Below are 27074 nucleotides of genomic sequence, written 5' to 3' on the forward strand. Positions count from 1 at the left end.
TTCTGTACAAGTTCTCAAAGTTTTATATGAAAAACAGAAACCAATGACAACAGATTGAGATAAAATAAGGGAATTCCAGAGTTAAGGCTAATGTTCAGGATGTATATGAGGGACTTTGGCAAAGACAATGTTCTGGCACTCCACTCTTCTGCCTACTCAAATATATTGACCAATAGATAATTAAGTTATGTAAAGGAGGGCAGGAGGCAGATAGGTGGTGAAGTGGATAGAGTGCAGGCCCTGGAGTCAGGAGGACTTGAGTTCAAATGTGACCTCAGACACTTAATGGCTTTGTGACCCTGGACAAGTAACTTAACTCTGTTTGCCTCAGTTTCCTCATCTGTAAAAGGGACTAGAGAAGTTAATGGCAAACCACTACTACAGTATCTCTGCCTAGAAAATCCAAAATGGGATCATGGAGAATGAGACACGCCTGAAAAGATTGAACATGAACAACGAAGAAGGTCACAATCCTGGGTGCAATGACAGGAATGCAGGAAGAAGGCTGTTAGCTCTGTTCTGGCATCACAAAATGTTCCTCAAGGTTATTAAAGTTTTGATATAATTTAAAGTACCCCTGACACTGTTTGAAAAATTCTCTTTTTCCATTTCAACAAATGTTTATTGTTTCTCTTGTGTGCAAGGTACTATACTCGATGTTTGGGATATAAGGGAAAAATAAAAAGCTGTTTTACAATAAATTCTGCTATGGGAACACTTGACATTTATCTGCAAAATTATTGATAGGAACTAAAAGGACTTTACTCTCCCAACCCAAAATGTCAGAGAGGCTATGAGAATTCCTTTGAAGGAGGATGCTGAACATTGTTAAGGTCAAAGAGCTAAAAACACCATTAACTCCAGGCATGTTGGCTGGACAGTCTCACAAAAGGCTGCTCACACTTCCTCTGAAGAGGGAGCTGCAAGCCCAGTCCCAGATGAAAACTCCAGCAACTCTAGAAACAGGACAGAACATCAGTGGGGCATATACACTTGTCTGGGAAGTGAACCATTAAAGCTATTCCAGCTGAGCCATAACCCTGGGATCTTGTGAATCCCATAGATAATATTCCAATTCTCACTGACAACATGAGTAACTATGGGAAATTGTTTTTCTTTATGTCTTGGCTTATGAATTTGAAATGAGCCTTTGTGGCAAGGAAACAACATATGTTTTATTGGAATGGATTTCTGGTGGAGAGGAAGAGAGGTGTTATTTGTAGATAGACAAGCCACTTCAGCCTCAGCAAGACCTGAGTTCTAATCCTGCCTCTGACCCCTATTGGCTGTGTGACTCTGGGAAAATTCCTTAACCTCTCTGTGTCCCAGGCAACTCTCAGACTAAAAACCACAGGCCAATGGCAGATATGCTATTGGTAGAAGGAATTTCTTCTCCAGGAAGTTTACTACATAAATCGAAGCACAGGTCTATATGATTTATTTTGGTATTCATCCTAAATGAAAACTTTTCTATTTGATTAATGGTTCCTGGGTTTTGATAGTGAATTCCACATCTGCATAGCTAGGATCACTCCCAAACAACACCTCAAGTTAAAAAAGGAAGTTATTTGGGATCTATGATACCCAGATGTAGATGACCAACTTTGATATAATGATACAAGTTATCCTAGTAGACATTCCTTACACAAAGAAAGAAACTCCATTGTTACATTTCAAATATCCTATGTGGACCAGGTTAAACCGATTGGTTCTTACTCACCAAAGTCCCAAATGCATTTCAATCAGTTAAATAGATCCATGCCTAGCAGCCTTCAACCCATGTTTGGAGGAATGGGAGGTCTGAATTGTGCCCTTGACATGATTCTCCTCCCTCTTCTTCTCTCCCCCAATTTGTCCTCTGGATCATTGGCCATTTGTGTTTGGACTTTGCTCATGTATCACCAGTGAGCGGAGCTAAGAATACAAAAAGGACAGCTTGTATATCTGGGTCCTAGATTGTTAGTTCTCTCTTGTTTTTCAGAGAACCAGGAATTGAAAATCATGTCTGGGAAGCCCAAACTTTATTACTTTGATGGAAGAGGCAGAATGGAATCTGTGCGCTGGCTCTTGGCCGCTGCTGGAGTGGAGGTAGGCGTTTCATTTCTTAGATTTATTCTTTTTCTTCAGACTAAGTGAATAGTGGACCCGTGGAGAAGTCACATGGAGCTGACTGAATGACTCCCTCCAAAAAAAGGGGGTCTAATCATTGTGATTAATATCTTTCCTTTTTTCTTTAACAGTGAACCGAGTCTCAGGAGCAAGTTGGAAGTCTCATTTATCTCGATTGAGTGTTGATAGAGTTCTTCTGAAAGTAGAAACAGAGCATAGCAGAAAGGCCATTAGAGTTGTGTCTTCTAATAGATGTGGGTCCAACTCCTGGTGATACCACCAGCTAGCTATACACCTTTAGTCAAGCCTCCTTGCATCTCTGAGACTCAGTTTCACCATTTGTAAAATAGAGGAGTTGGATTAGATTATCTCTGAGATCCCATCTAGTCTTAACATTCTGTGATTCTGTGATCTTTGCTTATACTGTTACTGAAAATTATCAAGGAACAGATAATTTATTTCTAAAGAGATTTAAACAATCTTCAGTTTTGTGTAGTTATTTAAAAAAATTCAGTCAAGATTGGGGAAGGTTTAGATTCATTATATACAAGGTCTTCCTAAAGTCTTTGCAAAGTTTCTAAACCTTTAAACATTAGTAATTTAGATTGATTTTCTAGAAAACATGTGTAGTGATCTTTCAGGTAGGAATGATTTTTTTGCCTCCTCTCTTATACTGGTAAATCACTTCCCCTTTCTGGGGTCAGTTTCCTCAGCTGCCAAATGAAATTAGAGGAGATAATTTCCAATGTCTCTTTCAGCTCTGCCCTGCCTCCTAGGATCTGAGGGCCTTCAGTTCTGCTAATCATGGGACCCTGCTCTGTCACAGGATTGAAAATACACTAATTTGTGGACAGATGTATAACGTGGTTACTGTAAACTTGAACAAACTTCTTTTTAAATATTGAAAAGTTCCTTCTTTTGTACCTACAACCTACAACCTAAAACCTCTGCAGAGGTTTTAAGAGGACCCTGGGTAGACACACATATTAGGTTAGTATGTAATGAGTGTATTGTTGTTATTTTAAATGAATTAAAATTTTAAAATATATTACAATTTAGCTGTTTTAATGTCAATGTTGGAAATATCAATAGATAGAACCCACATTAACAGAAGCTCTTTGGGTGAGTCCTCAAAAATATTGCATTAAGAATGTAAAGGGGGATTCTGGGAATAAAAAGTTAGAGACGGTTGGATGAGAGCATCATAGAATCCTAGATACGGAGCTGGAAGGAACGTTTGAAGTTATTTAGCCCAAGGTCCTCATTTTTTGCAGAGGAGGAAACTGAAGCCCAGAGAAGTTAAATGGCTTGCTCAGGGTTGGCCAGCTGGTAAATATGTACCTAAGGCAGGATTTGAACTCAGGTCTTTGTGACTCCTGCTTTTCTGCTCTACCCAAGATACCACCAGGTTGTCTTAGGTGATCTCTAAGGTCCCTCCCAGTGCTAACATTTCATGATTCCATTTCTGATACCCTGGTGTGTCTTTCTTCTTTCTAGTATGAAGAAGTGCTTTTCAAAACAGCCGAAGATTTTGCGAATTTTGTCAAGGGTGAGTCTAAAGCCTTTCTGTTGTGCTGTACTGCTCCATGAAGGTCAGATTAGCTACCATTGCCTTGCCTGAAAAGATACACAGAAAATCTCTAAGATCCCTCGTAGCCCTAAAATCTTCTGATCCTAGAGATGTGAAAAAGTATGTTATAATCATAGCACAGATGGGGAGTTACATAAAACAGTATACAAGTGCACTTCTCCGTACCTCAGAAGTTGGGTTTGAATTTCTTTTTTTATATTTTTATTTTTATTTTTATTTTTTTATCAGATTTTTTTATTTTTAGTTTACAATACTTAGTTTTACATGTTCTTGATTTTCAAATTTTCTTCCCTTCTCTTTCATCCCCTCCTGCCCCCCAAGACAGCATGCAGTCCAGTATAGATTCTACATAGACCTTTGCATTAAACTTATTTACACATAATTCAAGTTGCAAAGAAGAATTATGAGCAATGGAATGAGTCGTGAGAGAGAAGAAATAAAACCAAAACAAAGAGGAAAAAAGAGAGCGAATAGTTTGCCTCAGTCTGCATTCAGACTCCACAGTTCTTTCTCTGGATGTAGATAGCTCTTTCCATCATGAATCCTTTGGAGTTGTCTTTCAACCTTGTATTGTTGAGAAGAGCCAAGTCTATCAAAGTTAGTCATCACAGAATCAATATGTCTGTGGTTGTATATAATGTTCTCTTGGTCCTGCTCCTCTCACTCAGCATCAGATCATGTAGGTCTTTCCAGGTTATTATGAAGTCAGTATCTTCCCCATTTCTTATAGCACAATAGCATTCCATTACATTCATATACCGCAACTTGTTCAGCCATTCCCCAACTGATGGGCACCCCCTTGATTTCCAGTTCTTTGCCACTGCAAAAAGAGCAGCTATAAATATTTTTGTACATACAGGTCCCTTTCCCAATTGTGTGCTCTCTTCTGGATATAGCCCTAGGAGTGGTATTGCTAGGTCAAAGGGTATGCACATTTTTTTAGCCCTTTGGGCATAGTTCCAAATTGCTCTCCAAAATGGCTGGATCAGTTCACAACTCCAGCAGCAATGTAACAGTGTTTCAATTTTCCCACATCCTCTCCAGCACTTATGATTTTCCTGTTTTGTCATGTTAGCCAATCTCACAGGAGAGAGATGGTATCTAAGAGTTGTTTTGATTTGCATTTCTCTAATCAGTAGTGATTTCGAACATTTTTTTCATATGCCTATAGATATCTTTAATTTCTTCCTCTGAAAACTGTCTGTTCATATCCTTTGACCATTTCTCAATTGGGGAATGACTTTTATTCCTATAAATTTGGCTCAGTTCCCTATAAATTTTAGATATGAGGCCTTTATCAGAGACATTGGTTGTAAAGATTTTCCCTCAATTTTCTGCTTCCCTCCTAATTTTTGTTGCATTGGCTTTGTTTATACAAAAACTTTTCAGTTTACCATAATCAAAATTATCCATTTTGTATTTTGTAATGCTCTCTATGTCTTGTTGTGTCATGAATTCTTCCTTTTCCCATAAATCTGACAGGTAAACTGTTCCTTGCTCTCCCAAATTGTTTATAGTATCAGCCTTTATTCCTAAATCATGTACCATTTTGACTTTATTTTGGTAGATGGTGTAAGATATGGGTCTATGCCCAGTTTCTGCCATACTAATTTCCAATTTTTTCCCAGCAGTTTTTGTGAAATAGTGAATTCTTAGCCCAGAAGCTGGATTCTTTGGGTTTATAAAAGAGTAGATTGCTATAGTCGTTGACTACTGCTTCCTGTGTTCCTAACTTATTCCACTGATCCACCACTCTGTTTCTTAGCCAGTACCATGTAGTTTTGAGAACTGCTACTTTATAGTACAGTTTAATATCTGGTATGGCTAGGCCACCTTCCCTAGCATTTCTTTTCATTAGTTCCCTTGATATTCCGGACTTTTTGTTCTTCCAGATGAATTTTGCTATTATTTTATCCAGCTCTGCAAAATAATTTTTTGGTAGTTTGATGGATATGGCACTGAATAAGTAAATTAATTTAGGTAAAAATGTCATTTTTATTACATTAGCTTTGCCTAACCACGAGCAACTGATGTTATTCCATTTAATTAGATCTGACTTTATTTGTGTGAGTGTTTCATAATTATGTTCATATAGGCCCTGGGTTTGTCTTGGCAGGTAGATTCCCAAACATTTTACAGTGTCTACAGTAACTTTAAATGGAATTTCTCTTTCTATCTCTTGCTGTTGGGCTTTGTCAGTAATGTATAGGAATGCTGAGGATTTATGTGGATTTATTTGGGATCCTGCAACTTTGCTAAAGTTGTTTATTATTTCAAGTAGTTTTTCACTTGATTCTCTAGGACTCTCTAAGTAAATCATCATATCATCTGCAAAAAGTGATAATTTAGTTTCTTCTTTGCCTATTCTAATTTCTTCAATTTCTTTTTCTTCTCTTAATGCTACAGCTAACATTTCTCGTACCAAATTGAATAGTAGAGGTGATAATGGACATCCTTGTTTCACCCCGGATCTTATTGGGAATGCATCTAGCTTATCCCCATTACATATAATGCTTGCTGATGCTTTTAGGTAGATGCTATTTACAATTTTAAGGAAGACTCCGTTTGTTCCTGTGCTTTCTAGTGTTTTTAATAGGAATGGGTGTTGTATTTTGTCAAAAGCTTTTTCTACATCTATTGAGATAATCATATGGTTTCTGCTGGTTTTGTTATTGATATAATCAGTTATGCTGATAGTTTTCCTAATATTGAACCAGCATTGCATTCCTGGAATAAATCCTACCTGGTCATAGTGTATTATTCTACTAATAAGTTGCTGCAGTCTCTTTGCTAATATTTTATTAAAATTTTTGCATCAGGGGGCGGAGCCAAGATGGCGGCTGGTAAGCACGGACTAGAGTGAGCTCCGTACCCCAGTCCCTCCAAAAACCTATAAAAAATGGCTCTGAACCAATTCTAGAACGGCAGAACCCACAGAACAGCAGAGGGAAGCAGGGCTCCAGCCCAGGACAGACTGGATGGTCTCTGGGTGAGGTCTATTCCACACGGAGCTGGGAGCTGGGAGCTGGGAACGGAGTGGAGCAGAGCCCAGCCTGAGCGGCGTGGACGATCCAGACCAGAAGCCGGGCGGAGGGGGCCCTAGCGCCCTGAATATGTGAGCTGCGGCAGTTACCAGTCCCCCCTCGACCCACAAACACCAAAGACTGTGGAGAAGGTTAGTGGGAAAAGCTGCGGGAGTGGAAGGAGTTCGCGGTTCGGCTTCCAGCCCCGGGGGCAGTGGAGGTGGGGCAGCTACAGCTCCTGTTACTTCCGGCTCCAGGCCCACCTGGTGGGAGGAATTAAGTGGTGGATCAGAGCAGGAGTGCAACAGCCTGCTGAAGATCTAAGCCCAGTCTGGACTGGGGGTCCTTGGGGAAGGAGGAGTGAGGCTCTGACAGAGCTGGCACCTCCCCCCCAAACGTAGAACATAGAACTCGTAAGTCTACAAGCAGTCATACCCCACTGAAAAACTCAAGGGTCAAGTTAGTGGGTTGGGAATATGGCCAGGCAGCGAAAACGCGCCCAGACTCAGTCTCAGACTTTGAATTCTTTCTTTGGTGACAAAGAAGACCAAAACATACAGCCTAAAGAAGACAACAAAGTCATAGAGCCTACAACCAAAGCCTCCAAGAAAAACATGAACTGGCCCCAGGCCATAGAAGAACTCAAAAAGGATTTGGAAAAGCAAGTGAGAGAAGTAGAGGAAAAATTGGGAAGAGAAATGAGAAGGATGCGAGAGAACCATGAAAAACAAGTCAATGACTTGCTAAAGGAGACCCAAAAAAATACTGAAAAATACACTGAAGAAAACAACACCTTAAAAAACAGACTAACTCAAATGGCAAAAGAGCTCCAAAAAGCCAATGAGGAGAAGAATGCCTTGAAAGGCAGAATTAGCCAAATGGAAAAGGAGGTCCAAAAGACCACTGAAGAAAATACTACTTTAAAAATTAGATTGGAGCAAGTGGAAGCTAGTGACTTTATGAGAAATCAGGATATTATAAAACAGAACCAGAGGAATGAAAAAATGGAAGACAATGTGAAATATCTCCTTGGAAAAACCACTGACCTGGAAAATAGATCCAGGAGAGATAATTTAAAAAATATTGGACTACCTGAAAGCCATGATCAAAAAAAGAGCCTAGATACCATCTTTCAGGAAATTATCAAGGAGAACTGCCCTGATATTCTAGAGCCACAGGGCAAAATAGAAATTGAAAGAATCCATCGATCGCCTCCTCAAATAGATCCCAAAAAGAAATCTCCTAGGAATATTGTTGCCAAATTCCAGAGCTCCCAGATCAAGGAGAAAATACTGCAAGCAGCCAGAAAGAAACAATTTGAGTATTGTGGAAACCCAATCAGAATAACCCAAGATCTGGCAGCTTCTACATTAAGAGATCGAAGGGCTTGGAATGCGATATTCCGGAGGTCAATGGAGCTAGGATTAAAACCTAGAATCACCTACCCAGCAAAACTGAGTATCATGTTCCAAGGCAAAATATGGAGTTTCAATAAAATAGAGGACTTTAAAGCTTTCTCAGTGAAAAGACCAGAACTGAATAGAAAATTTGACTTTCAAACACAAGAATCAAGAGAAGCATGAAAAGGTAATCAAGAAACGGAAATTGCAAGGGACTTACTAAAGTTAAACTGTTTTGTTTACATTCCTCCATGGAAAGATGATGAGTATGATTCATGAGACCTCAGTATTAGGGTAGTTGAAGGGAATATCCATATATATGTATATATATATATGTATATATATGTTAATGTATATATATAAGTGAATGTGTATGTATGTATATATCTATGTGTATATGTATGTATGTGTATATATATATATATGTGTTTATATATGTATACATGTGTATATATATATGTAAAAGAGAGAGAGCAGACACAGGGTGAGTTGAAGATGAAGGGAAGATATCTAAAAGAAACAAAATGAAATTAAGGGATGAGAGAGTAACATACTGAGAGAGGGAGATAGGGAGAGATAGAATGGGGTGGATTATCTCGCATAAAGGTGGCAAGAGGAAGCAGTTCTGTGGGAGGAGGGGAGAGGGCAGGTGAGGGGGGAATGAGTGAACCTTGCTCTCATCAGATTTGGCCTGAGGGGGAATACCATACATACTCAGTTGGGTATCTTACCCCACAGGAAAGAAGAGGGAGGAAGACAAAAAAAAATAAAAGGTGGGGGGATGATGGAGGGGAGGGCAGATGGGGGTGGAGGTAATCAAAACAAACACTTTGGAAAGGGGACAGGGTCAAGGGAGAAAATTCAATAAAGTGGGATGGGTTGGGAAGGAGCAAAATGTAGTTAGCCTTTCACAACATGAGTATTGTGGAAGGGTTATACATAATAATACATGTGTGGCCTAGGTTGAATTGCTCAACTTCTTAGAGAGGGTGGGTGGGAAGGGAAGAGGGAAGAGAATTTGGAACTCAAAGTTTTAAAATCAGATGTTCAAAAACAAAAAAAAAAAGTTTTTGCATGCAACTAAAAAATAAGATACACAGGCAATGGGGCGTAGAAATTTATCTTGCCCTACAAGAAAGGAAGGGAAAAGGGGATGAGAGGGGAGGGGGGTGATAGAGGGGAGGGCTGACTGGGGAACAGGGCAACCAGAATATAAGCCATCTTGGAGTGGGGGGGAGGGTAGAAATGGGGAGAAAATTTGTAATTCAAAATGTTGTGAAAATCAATGCTGAAAACCAAATATGTTAAATAAATAAATTGCATTTAAAAAAAAAAAAAGATAAGACACTTGAGGGCACAGACAGTGTTGCTTTTTTGTGTTCCCCAGTGCCCAGGGTGGGCACTTAGTAAATGGTTTTTTCCAAAGTAATTGAATTGGTTTTCTCCCCTCTCCTAACCCACTCTCCTAACTCAGATAGCAAGAGAGGCTGTAGGCATTTAGTTCTTCTAAAAAAAATGGAATCTCTTCCATGTTCTTCAAATTTTCTTCTAATATATCTTTATGCCTAAGTCATGTATTGATTTTGACCTTATCTTGGTAAATGGTGTAAGCTATTGGTCTGTGCTCAATTTCTGCCATACTGCTTTCTAGTTTTCCCAACAATTTTTACCAAATGATGAATTCTTATCCCCAGATCTTACTCTTTACACTTGTCAAATACAAGGTTATTATATTTATTTCCTGCGGCAAATTGTATGTTTACTCTGTTCTATTAGTCTACTTTTCTATTTCTTAGCCAATACCAGATAGTTTTGATAATTACTGCCTTATATTATAGTTTAAGATCTGGTACTGCTAAACTTCTTTCCTTTACACTTTTTAAAAATTAGTTCCTTTGATATTCTTGACTTTTTGTTCTTCCAAACAAATTATTACTTTTTCTAATTCAGTAAAATAACTTTTTGGTTATTTAATTGGGATGGCATCAAATATATAAATTAGTTTAGGTAGAATTGTCACTTTTATTATATTGACCCTGCCTATCCATGAACAATTAATATTTCTCCAATTATTTAAATCTGATTTTATTTGTATAAAAAGTTTTTTTTTATAATTTTATTTATATAGTTCCTGGGCTTATTTTGGCATAAATAAATAAAGTTAAATGTTAAAAATATAATGTAATCACAGAGGAAATAAAAAACTCATTTAAAAAAAAATTTTTTTGCATCAATATTCATTATGGAAATTTGTCTATAATTTTCTTTCTCTGTTTTGACTCTTCCTGGTTTAGGTATTGGTACCACATTTGTGTCATAAAAAGAATTTCGTAAGACTCCTTCTTCTCCTATTTTCCCAAATAGTCTAGTATGGGAAATAATTTTTCTTTAAATGTTTGATAGAATTCACATGTAAAACCATCTGGCCCTGGAGAATTTTTTCCCTAGGGAGTTCGTTGATGGCTTGCTCGATTTCTTTTTCTGAGATGGGATATAATTTACTTCCTCTTCTGTTAACCTGGGCAATTTGTATTTTTGTAAATATTCATCCATTTCCCTGAGGTTATCAAATTTATGAGCATACAACTGGGCAAAATAATTCCTAATTATTGTTTTAATTTCCTCTTCATTGGAGGTGAATTCACCCCTTTCATTTTTGATACTGGTAATTTGGTTTTCTGGTTGGTTTTGAATTTCAAAACAACCACATCAGGGAAGAAAGTAAAACCTTTTACCTCCTGAATCAAAGGACCCTTGCCTTCCATAGAGGAATGTAGGGGAAGTAAAGAGTGATGGGATTTAAGACTGGAAAGGTTAAGTTGCAGTTGGGTCATGTGATTCCATAAATTCGAGGTAAAAATAGGCAAATGGAAGATATTGGAAGGTTTTTGTAGAAATAACTTGATTCTTGCTTTGTTTCCTTGAGTGTGAAATGGGGATGCTGATAATATAGTACCTGCCTCCTAGAGTTGTGAGGATCAAATGAGATATTTTAAAAAACACTTAGCACAGTACCTGGCACATAATAAAGGCTTATTTCCTTTTTTTTTCCAGAAGTAGGTTCCCCAAAGCCTCCACCTACTTAGAAAGTAAATCTTTTTCCTCTGAGGCAGAGTTCTAGCTCTCTATAAATTGTCTCTACTTAAGTCAGCTACTTGGTGCAGCGAATTGCCTACTGAACCTGGAGTGGGGAAGACCAGAGTAAAAATCTTGCCTCAAACCTTTGCTGTGTAACCTTAGTCCTGAACAAGTCACTTTACTTTCAATCTCAGTTTCCTCATCACTAAATGGTTCAGGGTTGTCATGAGGATCAAATGAGAAAATCCATGCAATGCAAAGTTCTTTGCAAACTTTAAAATATAACAATGCTGATAATTATTAACTGTGGGAACCCAGGAGTCAGGAAATAGGAATATTGTGACATTGCGCAAGGAGAAAGAGGGGAGAGCAGACTTGACCTAGCTCAAGAAGGTGAATGGGCAACATGGCAGCCCTAGGCCTTCTAATGAACCAAATAAAAATTTAAGGCTTGTACAAAGCTCTTTATTCATAATAACATGTGCAGTGCCCGTAGTATTATTTCCATTTTATAGATGAGAAAACTAAGGCTCAGAGAGGGTAAATGAAGGGCAATACAACTAGTATTGGAACCAAACCGAGGTCACCTGATTTGAAATCCAGTTTAAATGTATTTTCAATGCCCACCATACCATATTATACTCCTGTCACCTGAACAGTATCAGGAAGTTCTCGTGTCTTCTAGTCTCTGTTGTAGAGGAGCTTTTGTCCCTGAAATTCTTTGAGGGTAAATTTTAATCTGTTCAGGCATATTCTTGTAAAACATAAGCATCCTTTGAAATGGCAGTATATGTATTAATTTCCCAACACCATTATATGAATTCACTTTCATTCACTAACTAAGCATTTACTAATTGACTAGTATTGGAGGACCTCTGAGCTAAGTAGCTCGGGAAAATACAAGAATAAACAAAACTAGGGTCCTCCCTTAAGAATTTTACAATCTAGTTGAGTTGAAGATCTCTAAGGTCCTTTATAGCTCTCAACCTAGGATTCTATAATCCTAATTTTTACTCCCAAATTATACATACATAAACATTAGAATGTGACTGGTACATAGGAGCAGTAGAAAGTACTGTGATATCAGAGAATCAGAGAAGATTGCATGGAGGAAATGGTGTTTGAGTGGGATCCCCCAGGATGGGTAGGCTGCCAATAGAAGAAGATAATAGGGAAACTTGCTGGACATGTGAGATAGGGTGAGGGAGAAGTTAACAATGGCCCTGGAGTTGTGAGTGGGAGTCCCTGAAAATGGTAGTGTCATTGGAAAGAATAAAGAAGTCAGGAACAGGGTCAGGTAGGGGTGTTGGGGGTTTTTGGGGGGGTGGAGGAGGTTGAGGAGGTAGAAGATAATGAGTTATATCTTAGATACATGGAATTTGAGGTACTAGTGTTACCTCCAAGTAGAGATGTCCTTCTACTTTTCAGTCATTAAGTTCACAGGTTTAAACATTAAGTCAGTACAAACACAAAATAAACATAATGTGTGTCAGCAAAGCTATAAATGCCCACTTAATTTTTCATAAAAGGGAGAAAATGTTATTAAAACTGATAAAAGATTTAATCCTCACTACCCAAAGTAGATATATACTCTTTTGTGGTACTACTTTATCTGTGTAAAATCACAAATATAGCTCCTGTCTTCAAGATAGGTACTTATACCAAAATAAAGTCTATAGTGAAAAGTTTTGGCCATCTTGTTAAATAAACACCCTGAGTTTGTCTGCTAACTGCTAAAAAAAAAAACCCAAAGAATTTCCTAATGTAGTTTACTTATCATTTATCACATTTAAACAAAAGAGCGTAATGTGTTATATGCAAAAGCTACATTACAAAGTGGGGTTATGGGAGTTTTGTGGAAAGAAGTGACTTGTTAATTGTCATTTTTCTAAAAGACTAGTTAGGAAGGACAGACTGTAAAAGACAGAGACTAGAGGTATGGAGATCAGTTGGAAACATATTGAAACAATCTAGATGGGAACGGATGAGAACTAGGGTATATCAGTGGGAGCTGGAGAGAGGATGGATCAGTCTATCAACAAGCATTTATTGAACAGCTGCTGTGTACCAGCCAATGGTGGGATTCAGCTGGTTTGCACCGGTTCACTAAAACAGGTACCTAATTTTAGGTTGGGTTCGCCAAACAGGTTGTTAGCAGGGTTGGGTGGTGGGAGCGGCACCTCGGCTCAGAACCAGTTGTTAATTCATTGGAATCCCACCACTGGTAGCAGCTATTGTCTGAGGCATGTCAAAGATGAAAAAAATGAAAGTCTTTTCTCTCAGTGAGCTTATATTCTTTAAAAGGAAGCAATATATACAAATATAATAATTTATTCAGGGCTGTCCATAATGCAGCCCGCGGCTGCATGCGGCCTGTAGTGTGATTTATGGAGCCTGCTTACAAGCATAGAAATTTACATAAATGCTTTAGTAAATGAAGCTGAGCTACCACAGAGCTCTCACTAAAATGGCAAATCAAAATATATTGTCTATTGTTTCAATAAAAACCTAAGATTGGACAGCCCTGATTTATATAGCACTTTAAGGCCAGCAAAACTCTTTATAAATTTAATCCTTACAATAACCCTGAAAACTCAGTGCTATTAAATATATATGTATACTATATATATATATAATATATATATGCATATTTATGTGTATACACACACACACACGTACACACACACACACACACACACACAAAACCTATTAATAGGTAAAGCGATTTGCCCAAGGCGACATAACTTGCAAGAGTCTGAGATAGTAATTGAAATCTGGTGTTCCTAACTTCAAGTCCAGAACACAGTCCACTGTACCAGCTATGTAAGTAAACACAGGGGAAGGGAATAAATATGTATCAAACAGGTCTTGTACCCTTCTGGGGCCTCAGTTTCCTCCACTGTAAAATGAGAGAGTTGAACTAGATGACCTCTAGGGTCCCTTCTGGTTCAAGCACTATGATTCTATGACCATACTCCAATGAAAGGGTGTAAGCTACTGACTTGACTTTTCTTTATGTTTTTAGGTGGAAAATTAATGTATCAACAAGTGCCAATGGTTGAAATGGATGGAATGTACATAGTCGAAACCAGAGCCATCCTGAAATATATAGCTGCAAAATACAACCTGTATGGGAAGGATCCGAAGGAGAGAGCATTGTACAGTAATCCCTGCATGCTTATAATAGAACATAGAAACCATCTTTTTAATTTTAGGAAATTTCTCCTTAATAATTGAGATTGGTCATTGGTTTGTCCTGAGTCACATAGCCAATAGAGTTCAAAGGCAAGACTTGAAGCCAGGAAATCCTGACTCCAAGGCTTGCTGTTTATTCATTACAACCTCTGTCTCAGAATGAAATTGTATTGAACAGTTATCTTCTTTACTGTATAGAAGCAGTAATGCTCTTATGAGCATGTTATGAATACGTAAAACTTTCTAACTTCCTTTCCCTGTCTGAGATGCTCTTGGCCTAAGATTCTTGGCCTTGTAGTGGGTATCGCTGCCAGGTGGGAGTAGCAAGTAGTGGGAGGTCAAAGGAGAAAACAAAAAATCTCTAACTTCGTAGTAGACAGCTGAGTATAAAGTAATGATATTGGTTTTTGTAGACTACTTCTCAGTTAGTTAATCAATAAACATTTATGAAGCATCTCCTAAGTGCCAGGCATGTGCTATGCTCAAGGATACAAAAAGACAAAAACACAGTCTCTGCCCTCAAAGAGCTTATATTCTAATGGATTGCTTATGGAATACAATTTTAAGGCCCATATGCAATAGGCTGGCTCACCCATAGACACCTAGATGACTTGCTCAGGAGAGAAGAAACAATGGCTTTATAGATCTCTTTGAAAACCCCAATAGTAACAATTTAAAAATAGTTTTTACTGATTTGAAAAAGTATGAGTTCAAAAACAATAAATATGTTCACTATTTATTAACTCAGTGAAAATGAAGGTGTTTTAAAAATTAGTGTCTATGCTTATTAACTCATCATAGAGAGGCCATGCTGTATAATTGAAAGCCACCCACATTGGATGAATCATCCACAAGCATTTATTAAGCACCTACTGTATGTTAGGTGCTGCTCTAGGCTATGGGGATACACAAAGAATGAAAATATTTTGAAACAATTTTTACTCTGAAGGAGTCTTTTATATTCTGGAGTCAGAAAGAACTGGGTTCAAGTCTAGGCTTGGGCTATACCCGTTTGACCCTGACAAAGTTATTTAACCTCTCAGTGCCTCCCCCCAAAATGATAACTGATAGGCGACTTGCCAAATTTGCATGGTTGAAGGAGCAGTCCATGCTGATGAAATCATAGTTGCAGACAAAAACAAAAAACCAAAACAACTCATGATGGATTCTGCTTTACAGTGGTGATCATGAGATCATGAGCTCTGTGAAGGCTGGGGCTGTCTTTTGTATATTTTTGTATCCCCATCATTTACCATAGGCCCTGGCACATAGTAGGTGCTTAATAAATGTTGATTGATTAGTTGTTTATGCTTGTCTAAACCAAGTGAAAATGCCCTTTAAAAGAGAGGTTGATGTTTTTAAAGCCCTGAATCAAGCTTTTTTCCATTCTAAAGAAGGTCCTAGTTGCCAATCTGTAGATGGACTATTTTTCCGTATCTGAGCCTTAACATATATGTGGTTGATTAGGCAGTGTTCTTATCCTGCGTTTTGTGACCTGGTTTATTTAAATATTTTGATATTTCAATTTGATTGCTTTCCTTTGAAATCTTATGTATTTTATTTTATGCATTTAAAAACATTATTCTGAGAAAGGATACATAGGCTTAATTTGATTGCTAATGAGATTCATGACACAGTAAAAAAAAAGGTTAAAAATCTCTGGAATAGAGCAAAAGCAGAAAGTGGCTGAAAGCCATCTCAGAAATCATCTACTCCAAACCGGTTATTTCATAGGTGAGGAACTGAGGTTCAAAGGAGTCAATTATCCTATTCCATTTAAATTGCTAGTGTTGACTGCTTTTCAAATGAATAGATCTGTTTCAAGAGAGAGGAAATAAGTTTAAACTAATTCCTTTTCTTTGGGTAGGTCTCTTCTTCAAGTTAGGGCACGTATTCAGAGCTTCTCCAACAGGTCTTTGGGCAAGTCCCTGGTAGGAAGAATGTTATAATTTTGGCCTGTCCTAGGAGTTCATTGGCGGAGGGAATTCCTGTAAGGAAACCCTTTCTGACAATACAAGTCAGCAGCAACTATGAGTTAGAGTCTTAGAGAGTTGCTTTCTGTCACTTGTCTGGAGTCATACAGCCAGTAGGTGTCTTACGTGGGACCTGAATACAAGGACCTGAACAGGAGTCACCTAATTCCAAGGCTGGCTCCATAATGAGGGGCTCTTAACCTGGAGTGCATGAACTTGTTTTTTTTTAATTTGATAACAGTATTTCAACATAATTGGTTTCCTTTGTAATTCCATGTGTTTTATTTTACGCAGTCACAACATTATTCTGAGAAAGGGTCTATAAGGCTTAACCAGAGTCCTAAAGTGGTTTATGACACAAAAGGGCTTACTCTTTACTTCTTGATGAATTTTAAAGTCTACACCATAATGATGAATTAATTGCTCACAGATGACATTTCCATTGGTATGTCATAACAACACTCTATATTTTTAAAAGTACGTTTATCGACAAGGTTAAGTAAGGAGTACACCAAGTGGTTTTTGAGGTCCTTTTAGTTCTAAATCTATAGTTCTATATTTTTAGAGCACAGGTTTGACTATATGTTTAAAAGAATAAAAAACTTCTGTATGGTGACCAACAAGATGCCTGATCAGACATTTTCTCTGGTCTCCACTAACTCTCAAACCCCGACTCAAAAGAGTAACTATGTGCCAGAGGCAGAGTAATACAATTGAATGTACAGGAAAAGAAAGGGAGATGCCCAACAAGGTGACAGCCTTATGAATGAACACTGGGCAACTCTAACCCTTAAGACATTCGCTAATCATCCTCTGTGAGCAATAAGCCACCATGCTCATAGGGCATACAAAGCAATCCATGGGCTTGTGCCTTGGACCTGCATAAGGACTCTTCTCCTGCTGCAGATGCTGAGCACACATCCCACCTCCACTGCCACTGCAGCAGGCAGAAGGTGTTGATTCTGCCTAGCTATGTGAGGAGAAAGTGGGTTGGGGAAGGGAATCAGGCTTCCTTGTGCCTGGGGCAGTCCCTAAGGAACCTCAAGAATACAGAGACTGTGTAGAATACCCACTCCACCCTACCCCAACCCCTCAAATGTGGTAGAAGCTGATGCAGTCCAGTTAGAGGAAGAAAGAACCATGGAAGGAACTTGGTCAAGGGGTCAAGGTGTTTGCAGCAGGTCTAAAGGAAAGGGGATTGAAATACACCTGAAAGAGCTATGTCCAACCTAGAAGTTACTTAGGCTTGGGACCAGGCTCTAGCCTGGAAAAAGTATATCCTTCAAGAGACTGAGGCAGATTTGCAGTACGGCCCTGGGAATATACCCAGTAACGAAGGGAGAGTTTCAAGAAGTGAGTAATGGGCTTTAAAGGGAAAAAAGGCTAAAACTGCTGATAATTTCGAGGAGATGAAAATGGTAACCCTAAAGCATAAGCAGATAAATCAACAGAGAAGATAAATTAGAAGGAAAGATGAGTACTAAAGTCTCCAAAAGATGACCAAGTTCTACAAATATTACAAGACAAAGGAAATTGGACCTTGCTCCAAAGTCTCCAGGGGTTCCCTAACTCTAGATAAATTACAAATTTTTCTGTTTTACATTCATAGCCATTCAAAGTTAAGCTCCAGGCTACATCTTTCTAGGTTTCTCACATATTATTCACCTTGACACACTCTACCTTCCAGCCTAATTTGCCTTCTTGCTGCTTCCAACTCAGTATTAAGGCTCCAGTCTCTCTGCCTTTGCAAAAGCACTGTGGTCCCCATGTCTGGAAAGCACTCCCTCTTTACTCTGCCTCTTAGAATTCCTAAATCCCTTCAAAGCTCAGCTCAAAGGCCGCTTCCTGAAAGTGACCTTTTTTGACTTCCCTCACTTTCCATCACCACCCCAATTATCTTCTGTTTATTGTATATAAATTTTGCATTTAGCTATATGTTCACATCTTATTTCCCACGATAGGATATAAATTCTTTAAACCAAAGGACTATTTCTTTTTATCTGTATTTCCCTAGCATAGAACCTGGATCTTAGTAGCTGATTAGTAAATGCCTATTATATATACATTAAAGAGACTTAATAAGTGTTTGTTGACTATAGTGAATTAGAACCATTGTTCTAAGTGACAAAGTTGGTAGTGCGCCAAGGGCCATAGGAACTGTCCCTACTTTTGAGGCCACTTCATTATTGCCACTAAATTAAGAGTCAATTTTAACCTTTCTTTGCCCAGTTGACTATTTCCTGACTCATTCCAATACTGTATATTTCTTGGGCATTAATTCTGTTCTTTACATTTATTAAGTGCTGTAATTGACATCTTTTGAAGTCTATATTTCTGACCATTCCTGGGGAATAAGCACTCTTTTCAGGAAAAAGCTTCAACAACTTTGATTTTAGGTGGTGAGACACTGAATATGCCTTTTAGGGAGGAATAAAGTGAAGTGCGAAATAACAGATGACAGGATCAGAGATTTAGAACAGAAAGAGACCTTAGGAGTCTTCTGGTCCAAATACTTCCAGAGGAGGAAACTGAGGCACAGAAAGTTTAAGTGACTCGCTCAAGGTCACACAAATGGCAAGTGACATATCTAGGATGTATGATAGACCAGGAGTCAGGGTGGCTAGGTGGTGTAGTGGATAGATTGCTGGCCCTGGAGGAAGGAAGACTCATCTTCCTGAGTTCAAATCTGATCTCAGACACTTAACTAGCTAGAATCCTGGACAAGTCACTTAACCCTGTTTGCCTCAATTTCTTCATATGTAAAGTAAGCTGGAGAAGTAAAAGGCAAACCCACTCCAGTGTCTCTGCCAAGAAAACCCTAAATGCAGTCACAAAGAGTAGGACATAACTGAAGTGACTGAACAACAATAACAGGAAGACCAGGTTCAAACCTTGTCCCTGACACAAATACTAACTGTGTGACCCTGGGCAAGTCATTCTCTGAACCTCAGTTTCCTCAGCTCTAAAGTGGTGATAATAATGCCTGTAGCACGTGTTGAGAGGCTCAAATGAAATAATGTGGGTAAAACGCTTCACAAATTTTAAAGCCTTTTCTCTCTGTGTCAGTTATTCTTCAATGCTTCTTCAGTCATTTCCCCTAGTAATCATATTTTTATTTATGCCATTTTTCTTTTCCAGTATTGACATGTATGTGGAAGGGATGAGGGATCTGAATGACATGATTATGTTCTTCATGTTTTCTTTGCGTGAAGAAAAACAAAAGAATCTCAACTATATCCTGGAGAGAGCCACTGAAAGATTCTTCCCAGTGTATGAGAAGGTATGAACAATGAGGCAGAGTGTGATCTGCCTGTGTAGTCACCGTAATACAGGCACCTTCCCTACTTCATTCTGAGCAAATACGGAACAATGCAGAAGCATTGGAGGCCCTGTGGTACAGAAGGAAGACCACTGGCTCTGTGGACAGAGGATCTGAGTTTAGATCCTGCCTCTGATACTTATTACTTGTGGAAATGTGGGCACATCACTTACTAACCATGGACCTCCGTTTCCTTACCAGCTCCATGACCCACAGTGAGTCACTGGTCCTATCTGGGCCTCAGTTTCTTCACCTGTAAAATAAGGAAGTTGGACTTAATGACCCCTAAGGTCACCTCTAGCTCATAATCTATGATCCTATAAATTCATAAAGAGCTGGAACTGGGGAAAGGTAAGATATGCAGCCACCCAGAACTCAGAACATCAGTGGCTTCAACAAAGGGCACTTAATATCAATTTTTCACAATGAAAAAATTATATGACCAGTCCTGGCAGTGATCTCCTTGAGTTCTTATGCACTTTTTTACATTTGTAAATGAGGGGAGGGCTGATGGCAAAGCTCTATGAGGTCTTTCCATAAAAATGGAATTTTCTGAACCTCTCTATAAAGAGTTCGTACAATTTAATCCTTTTGGGAGGAAGACTTACTAAATCATTTAATACACACACATTAATTACATCAGAAGCCCCAGTGGCATCAACCTATCCACAAGCATTTATTAAAGGGCCAACTACATACCAGGGACTATGTTCAGCCCTGAGGATATAAAAGGAAAATGAAATAAACCATCCCCTCAAGAAGCTTATATTCTTGTACCTCAAAGTTAGTAAGTATGTGTGTGTGTGTGTGTGTGTGTGTGTGTGTGTGTGTGTGTGTGTGTGCACGCGTGGGTATATGCATACACACAAACAAGAATATTGTAATTTGGGCTGGAGATATTACTCAGTGGGAGGTGGGTGGTCAGGAAGGTCTTCAGCTAGGAGGTGATTTTTGAGACAAGCTTTCAAGTAATTCGGCACTCTGTGAAGGTCGAGGTAAAGAGTGAGTGCATTCTAGGCACGGGGGCCAAATTGTGCAAACATATGCGGTCAGGGCTTGAGATGCCTTGTGTGAGGAATGGGAAGAAGGCCAGTTTGTCTGGACTTTAGACTGTGTAAATGCGAGTAATATAAAATAAAGGCTGCAAAGGTAGGTTGGGAAAAGCTTTAAATGCTATAATAACAGAATCTTACATTTATCGAGTGCTTTATGCTTATCAAGTAGTTTACAAGCGTTATTTTACTCAATCCTCAAAACAGCCCTGTTAGGGGAGCAATGTGAGTATCATGCCCATTTTATGGGTGGTGAAATGGAGTCTCGGAGAAGTGCAGTGACTTACCCAAGGTCACACGGTCAGGTGCAAAGCTAGAAGGAGAATCAAGGTCCTTCTGAATCCTAGTTGAGGATTTCATCCATAAGATATCTGTAGTAAGTTATTAGACTGTGAGTTTACAGATCATGGTTTTACTGGAACGTGGGAGGCAACAAAATATAACACTAGGTTTGAGATCTGAAATCTAGGTTCCAATTCGGGCTCTGCCATTTTCTACTTGTGTGCTTTGGGCAAATCACTTTAACCTCAGTGGGCTCCTTTTCTTCACCTGGAAAATAAGGGGGTTGGACTAGGTGAGCTCCAGGTTCCTTGCACAAATAAATCCTATATGTAATTCTGAATGGCAATGAAGTGAATGTTTCGCACAACTGTTCATTGTACTTTAAGCATGTATACTGTGCATTACGTTAGTCTATGTATGTTGTACTATCTTCCTCCTGGTACGGTACAAGCTCCTTGATGACAGAGATTAGATTATTTTTTGCTATTTTGTCCCTATCGCCTTACCCAATGCTGTGCATTGCTGCTGTTGTTCTGTAGTTTTCAGTTGTGTCTGACTCTTTGTAACCCCATTTGGGATTTTCTTGGCAGAGATACTAGAGTGGTTTTCTCATTTCCTTCTTCACCCGTTTTACAGATGAGGAAACTGAGTCTGACAGGCTTAAGTGACTTCCGCAGGGTCACACAGCTAGTAGAGGTCTGAGGTCGGATTTGAACTAGGGAAGATGAGTCTTCCTCACTCCAGGCCTGGCAGTCTATTCACTGCGCCACATGGGTGCCATATATGTAAGAAGTATTTAATGAGTGTGTGTTGATTTGTTGAATAATGTCTGAAACAGAAAAAAATCTGTTGTACCAGACTTGCTACATAAATTGTTGTGTTTTTATGCAAATTGCCTGAATCTCTGTCACAGTGGAGAAGAAATTTATCCTTGAGTCGGTCGGTTTCAGTGTGTAGTGACAGATAACTCACAGACTCCATCACAGGAGAAAATCTATTTAAAAATACTTGGGGTTTTAGTCCTTGGTGGAAAAAAAAAGGTGTTGTGTTAAGAAAATTTTAGAAACAGCACTTTTTAATCTACAACTCTTGAAGGCAGATTGTCAGAACAACCTGAGAATGTGGTCAACAGATTATCCCATTGGGCCCTTAATATGGGCAAAGGACAACGACAAAAAAAGGAATCAGGTTCTGCTGCACCTTGGGTGTTTCATTGATTGCCATCGCTGGAAGAGACCTTAGCTTGTTCTTGGGATTTGTACATTTTATTTTCCAAGTTTCGTGACTTTCCTTAAGCTTAAGGATATTTCCTTTTTGGTTGAAATATATCCCTTCCCCCTCCTTCCTGTCCCTCACCCATACCCCACCCTGCCAATTCTAGGTTTGTTGCCTTTTTTTCCCTCCACCGAGAATCCCTTTTATGGCTAACTTGGTGTCTCCTGTAGGATTCCAAATATATTGTGCAACCTGACTGCCTGTGGGTATTGCCTACAAAGGTATTAACTACTGTTAAATAAAACTGCCTAGAGTTCTGTGTTATTGATTATACGGTCGTTGAAGTAAATATTTAATTCATTGCTATTGCCTGCCTTATTGTATTTTATTGCTTGTGTGTGTCTATCTGTGCTTCTTGGTTATCATTACCAGACAAGACTACAAATGTTTTTTGTTTGCATTTGCACTATTGCTTTGTGGAACACATTTTAAAATAGAATTCGAGCCAAATGGAAGTCAAGACTTTAGGCATTTGGTGTGCAGTGATGCCACCAGAAACTCACTGAGGATTTTTAATTCTACCAATAATAAGAGCTAACGTTTATATGACACTTGCTACGTGCCAGGCGCTGTGCTAAGGACTTTACAAATATTCTCTCATTTGATGCTCCTAACAACCCTGCTTAGATACTCTGAAAATATAGTAGGCAGATGTTTCTTGAGTGGACAAACTAAAATGTCTGATGAAGCTTTTAAAAGATATGACAGTCAAAAGGTTTAGACCTTCCCCTACAGTAGGGGTGCCCCAGGTCTAAGAGTCTTCTCAGGAAAGCTAGTAAATACCACAATCAAGAAAGGAATCCAGGTTTCCTAACTCTTTGCCTGAATCTTTTTTGTAATTTTCTTTTATAATACGGTGTCTGTCTCCCACTCTCACTTGGAGTAATCCATAGTGAGATAAGGTTCTACTGGTGGTTGGAAAGGAATTATCTTGCTTACAAGAGAGTGTACCAGGCTATACTTTTAAAATTTTAAACTCAACCTTCAACAAACATAAAAATTTGGATATCCAAAGAAAGATTATACAAGAAGCTGTAAGCTTTTATAAGGTACCTCATACCTGGACTGCAATAGCCACTTGGTTCGTCTACCTGACTCCATTCCAATTCATTTCACACTTACTTGTAAACGTAAACTTTCTTAAGTATTAGACTAACCATGTCCCTCACCTATTCAAAAAACTCCAGTAGCTCCTCATTGTTTCCAGGATCAAATATAAAATTCTCTATTTGGTTTTTAATTCCCTTCATAATCTTACCCCTTCCTGTCTTCTTACACTTTGCTTCTCCCCCATTTCCACCCCAATTACCCAACAACACTGGCCTCCTTGCTGTTCAGAACAGGAGACTCACCATCTCCTGACTCTCGGGAATTTTCAGGGGCTGCCTCCCATTCTGACACTGTCTCCACCCTCATCTCTACCTCCTCGCTTCCTCCAAGTGTCAGCTAAAGTCCCTTTTGCAAACAGCTTTTTCCTGTTCTCCTTAATTTTAGTGTCTTCCTTCTGAGACAACTATAGCAGCAAGGCAATAATCACGATATAGACGATAATTGTCAACATGCCTACATGGTTCTGTATCTCAAAGTATAAGAGACTCTCCCTATAGAAGGTAGAAGAAGTAAACCATTTATTCAGACACCAGAGAACCAGATCCCAAAACCAGTGAGCCCAATCCATCACGGTAGCGAAGAATTCAGTACACAACATCACAGCAGAGACCCTGCTCCCCCCCCCCCCCGCCCCGGGGTCTTGCCACCAACACACACGCTCACAGCACAGCCAGCATGTCTGCCCTCTGCCTCAGTTCTAACTGCTCTCTCTCTATTTCCTGTGACACACTTTCCTCTTCCTTTCAGCAAACTCTTAGGCTTCCTGTGAAGTAAGCCGGTCACATGGCCTATTCACGGGTGGGAAAGATCTTCAAATCTAAGTTGTCATTACAACAACTCTGAAATTATCCTATCTATCCCTTATTTGTGTGTAGTTGTTTATATGTTGCCTCCTTCATTAAACCAACATCCTTGAGAGAAGGACCTTTTTTTTGGCTTTTCATTATATGCTCACCATTTAGCACAGACCCCAGTACATATAAGGTATTTAATAAATGCTTATTTTCTATATAAATAAGAAGGTAGAAATAACACTGTTCTCTATCTCCTTCCACTCTGTGTTTGCTTCTGGATATTTTGGCTCTTTCCATGATCATACAAGTAATGTAGCCTATATTCTCATACATTCTTTCCCTTCTTCCCTTGTCACTGGTCCTACAGGCATTAAAAGACCATGGGAAAAATTATCTTGTTGGCAACCAGCTGAGCTGGGCAGATGTACAGCTGATTGAAGTCATCCTAATGGTTGAAGAACTCAAGTCTGGCATTCTCTCTGCATTCCCTAAGCTTCAGGTAACTCCATTAAAAGTGGTTACCTATTGCTTTACATGTTGTCTTCTCCTTTACATCTATGCTCCTTGAGAGCAAGGATGGTGCTTGTTTTTTTCTTTTCATCCCCAGAGTTTAGTAGTGCCTAGAACACAATGAATGATTAATACACGCTTGCTAATTACTTGACTTAAAAGATCTTAAAAGGTTCCTTGTGTGAGTCCTTATTCTACTGACCCTAACTCTATTTATTTCCCATAGTCTCCTTCATAGATGGTCTCCATGAAATGCTGTGGCCCAAAACAGTCATAAACTGTTGCTCACCCTTCTGATGATGATTCTTAATGAATTTAGCTCAATGTGTATTCAAATGGTGGGCAAACAGCCCAGGGCCAGGCCCAAACTCAAAGTCTTTCCAGCTTGGTGGGACTGCTTAAAACTTTCATTTTACAAATATTGTTTTTGAGATTTTAATGGAAGACATGCTAGAATAAGGCCTTAAATTTGATACATTCCTCAATTTATTCAATAACAAATCAATCGTTATCACCTATTATGCACAAAATACTATGCTAGTTTCCAGGAGTAGAGGTAGGGAAATATAAAAATGAATGTCATGATCTTTGCCCTCCATGGGATTACAATCTATCAAATTTTGCCAAAGCTTTGCTTTTTACTTTCCTACGTAGCTGTTTTTATTGTGGGCAAGGGTGATCTGAGGACACAATGTAGGGAAATCCTGTTGGGCAAACTCAACTCATCAATGAAAATTAACACTAATTCTGTAGCTTATAGACATAGAAGACTGTCTAGGAGTAATAAGAGGTCATGTGACTTGCTCTGAGTCACACAGCTAGTATGTGTTACAGGCAAGACATGAACCCATGTCTTGTTCGATTATGGAGGCTAATTGGTGCTCTATCCACTACTTTAAGTTCCCACTCCCAATTTGGCTTTTAACAAGTCTATACAAACAATTAAGGAAAAAAATTATTTGGGATATACATTTTGAAAAGAGAAGGCTGTTCCTTCATGTATTGTATTATATAATTGGAAAGTGGGCCTTATACAATTGTAGAGCAGTGAGTTCCTGAGGACTTTCAAAGGTCACCGTCCATAGGGTACAAGTGCTTTCCACAGCTTTCTCCCAGGATGCAATAGTTTCCAAAGGGCCTTGGCAAGAGCAACCCTAGGGCCTTCCTCCAACGTGCAAGGCTAATTGTTTCATTTACAGGTGATGTCATTTTGTTTTTCATTTTAGGAGTTCAAAGCTAGAATCAGCAAGCTCCCCAACATTCAGAAATTCCTTCAGCCTGGTAGTCCAAGAAAGCCACCAATGGATGATGCAAGTTTTGAAGTTGCAAAGAAGACATTCAAGATTGATACAAACTGGGTTCTTAAACACATGAGCTGAATATTCACAAATAAAGAGTTCTGAAGAGCACAATCAATATTTTAGTTTCCATCTCTAGTCATGCCCACAGAAATACTAGGATGTGCTCCTGTGACATTCTTAGGTTCAGTAACTAGCAAATATGATTCCTCCCTATAGAGCTTATTGTAAATCAGAAAACCTAATCTTTCCATTACTTAGCATGAAACTTCATTTAATGGGAACATCACCTTATTCTGCATTGTCAAATCATAGATTATGTTCTCATTTTTATTCCAAATTTAATAAACAGCTAAATTTGGAGCCAGAAGAGTCCTTAGAGGTTGTTTAATGTAAGTCCTCCCCCCCCCCTTTTCTCCCAACCCTCTCTCTAATGCTTTTTACTGGAATAGTAATTGAAGCCCAGAGTAGTTATATGACGTGTTCCAAGGTCATACAAATAGTAAGTGACAGAACATGTATTGAAGCTGAGGTTAACTATAAAATGTGGATAATAATAACATTTACCTCCCAAGGTTGTTGTGGGGATCAAATGAGATAACATTTGTAAAGTGCTCAGCATAGTGACTGGCACATAGTAGGTGCTCAAGAAATGCCTGTTCCCTTCTCTGACACCACCCATTCCAAATTCAGCACTAATTCTACTGTCATGCTTCCTCCCCTGCAATTAATCCAAAATTTTCTGCATCCTACTTTGGAGAGAAAGTTATAAATCATGAGTAAATAAGATGAAAATGAAGTTTATTTTAAGAAATTATTAGATGATACTTTAGGTTCAGTATAGATTGGAACCTTTTATGCCTATCCATTTGCTCTTAAGGATCCTCAACAAAAGAAAAAATATTCAGTTATATTCATTCCACAGGATTTGGGCAGGAAAGTAGTGTGATAATATCTTAAAGATATTTTCAATTTTAAAAAATGTTTGTTTAACTTTCAATTAACTAGAAATTTTAATTAAAGAAAATGTCCATTCTCTCTGTGTCATATTGCTTTATCATGGTT

At 38.7% G+C, this 27074-nt stretch overlaps 1 protein-coding gene across 1 annotated transcript; it reads left to right on the forward strand.

The window, feature by feature from the left end:
• The first annotated feature begins 1889 nt into the window (after window positions 1-1889).
• On the forward strand, window positions 1890-26379 carry LOC118856668 (glutathione S-transferase-like). Its single transcript, XM_036767083.1, has 6 exons — window positions 1890-2088; window positions 3607-3658; window positions 14227-14359; window positions 19508-19649; window positions 24569-24700; window positions 25938-26379. The coding sequence occupies exons 1-6, from the start codon at window positions 2002-2004 to the stop codon at window positions 26088-26090; spliced, it is 699 nt and encodes a 232-aa protein (XP_036622978.1). The 5' UTR covers window positions 1890-2001; the 3' UTR covers window positions 26091-26379.
• Window positions 26380-27074: the final 695 nt, after the last annotated feature.

Source organism: Trichosurus vulpecula, chromosome 7 (assembly GCF_011100635.1).
Source record: "Trichosurus vulpecula isolate mTriVul1 chromosome 7, mTriVul1.pri, whole genome shotgun sequence".
Lineage (NCBI taxonomy): Eukaryota > Metazoa > Chordata > Mammalia > Diprotodontia > Phalangeridae > Trichosurus > Trichosurus vulpecula.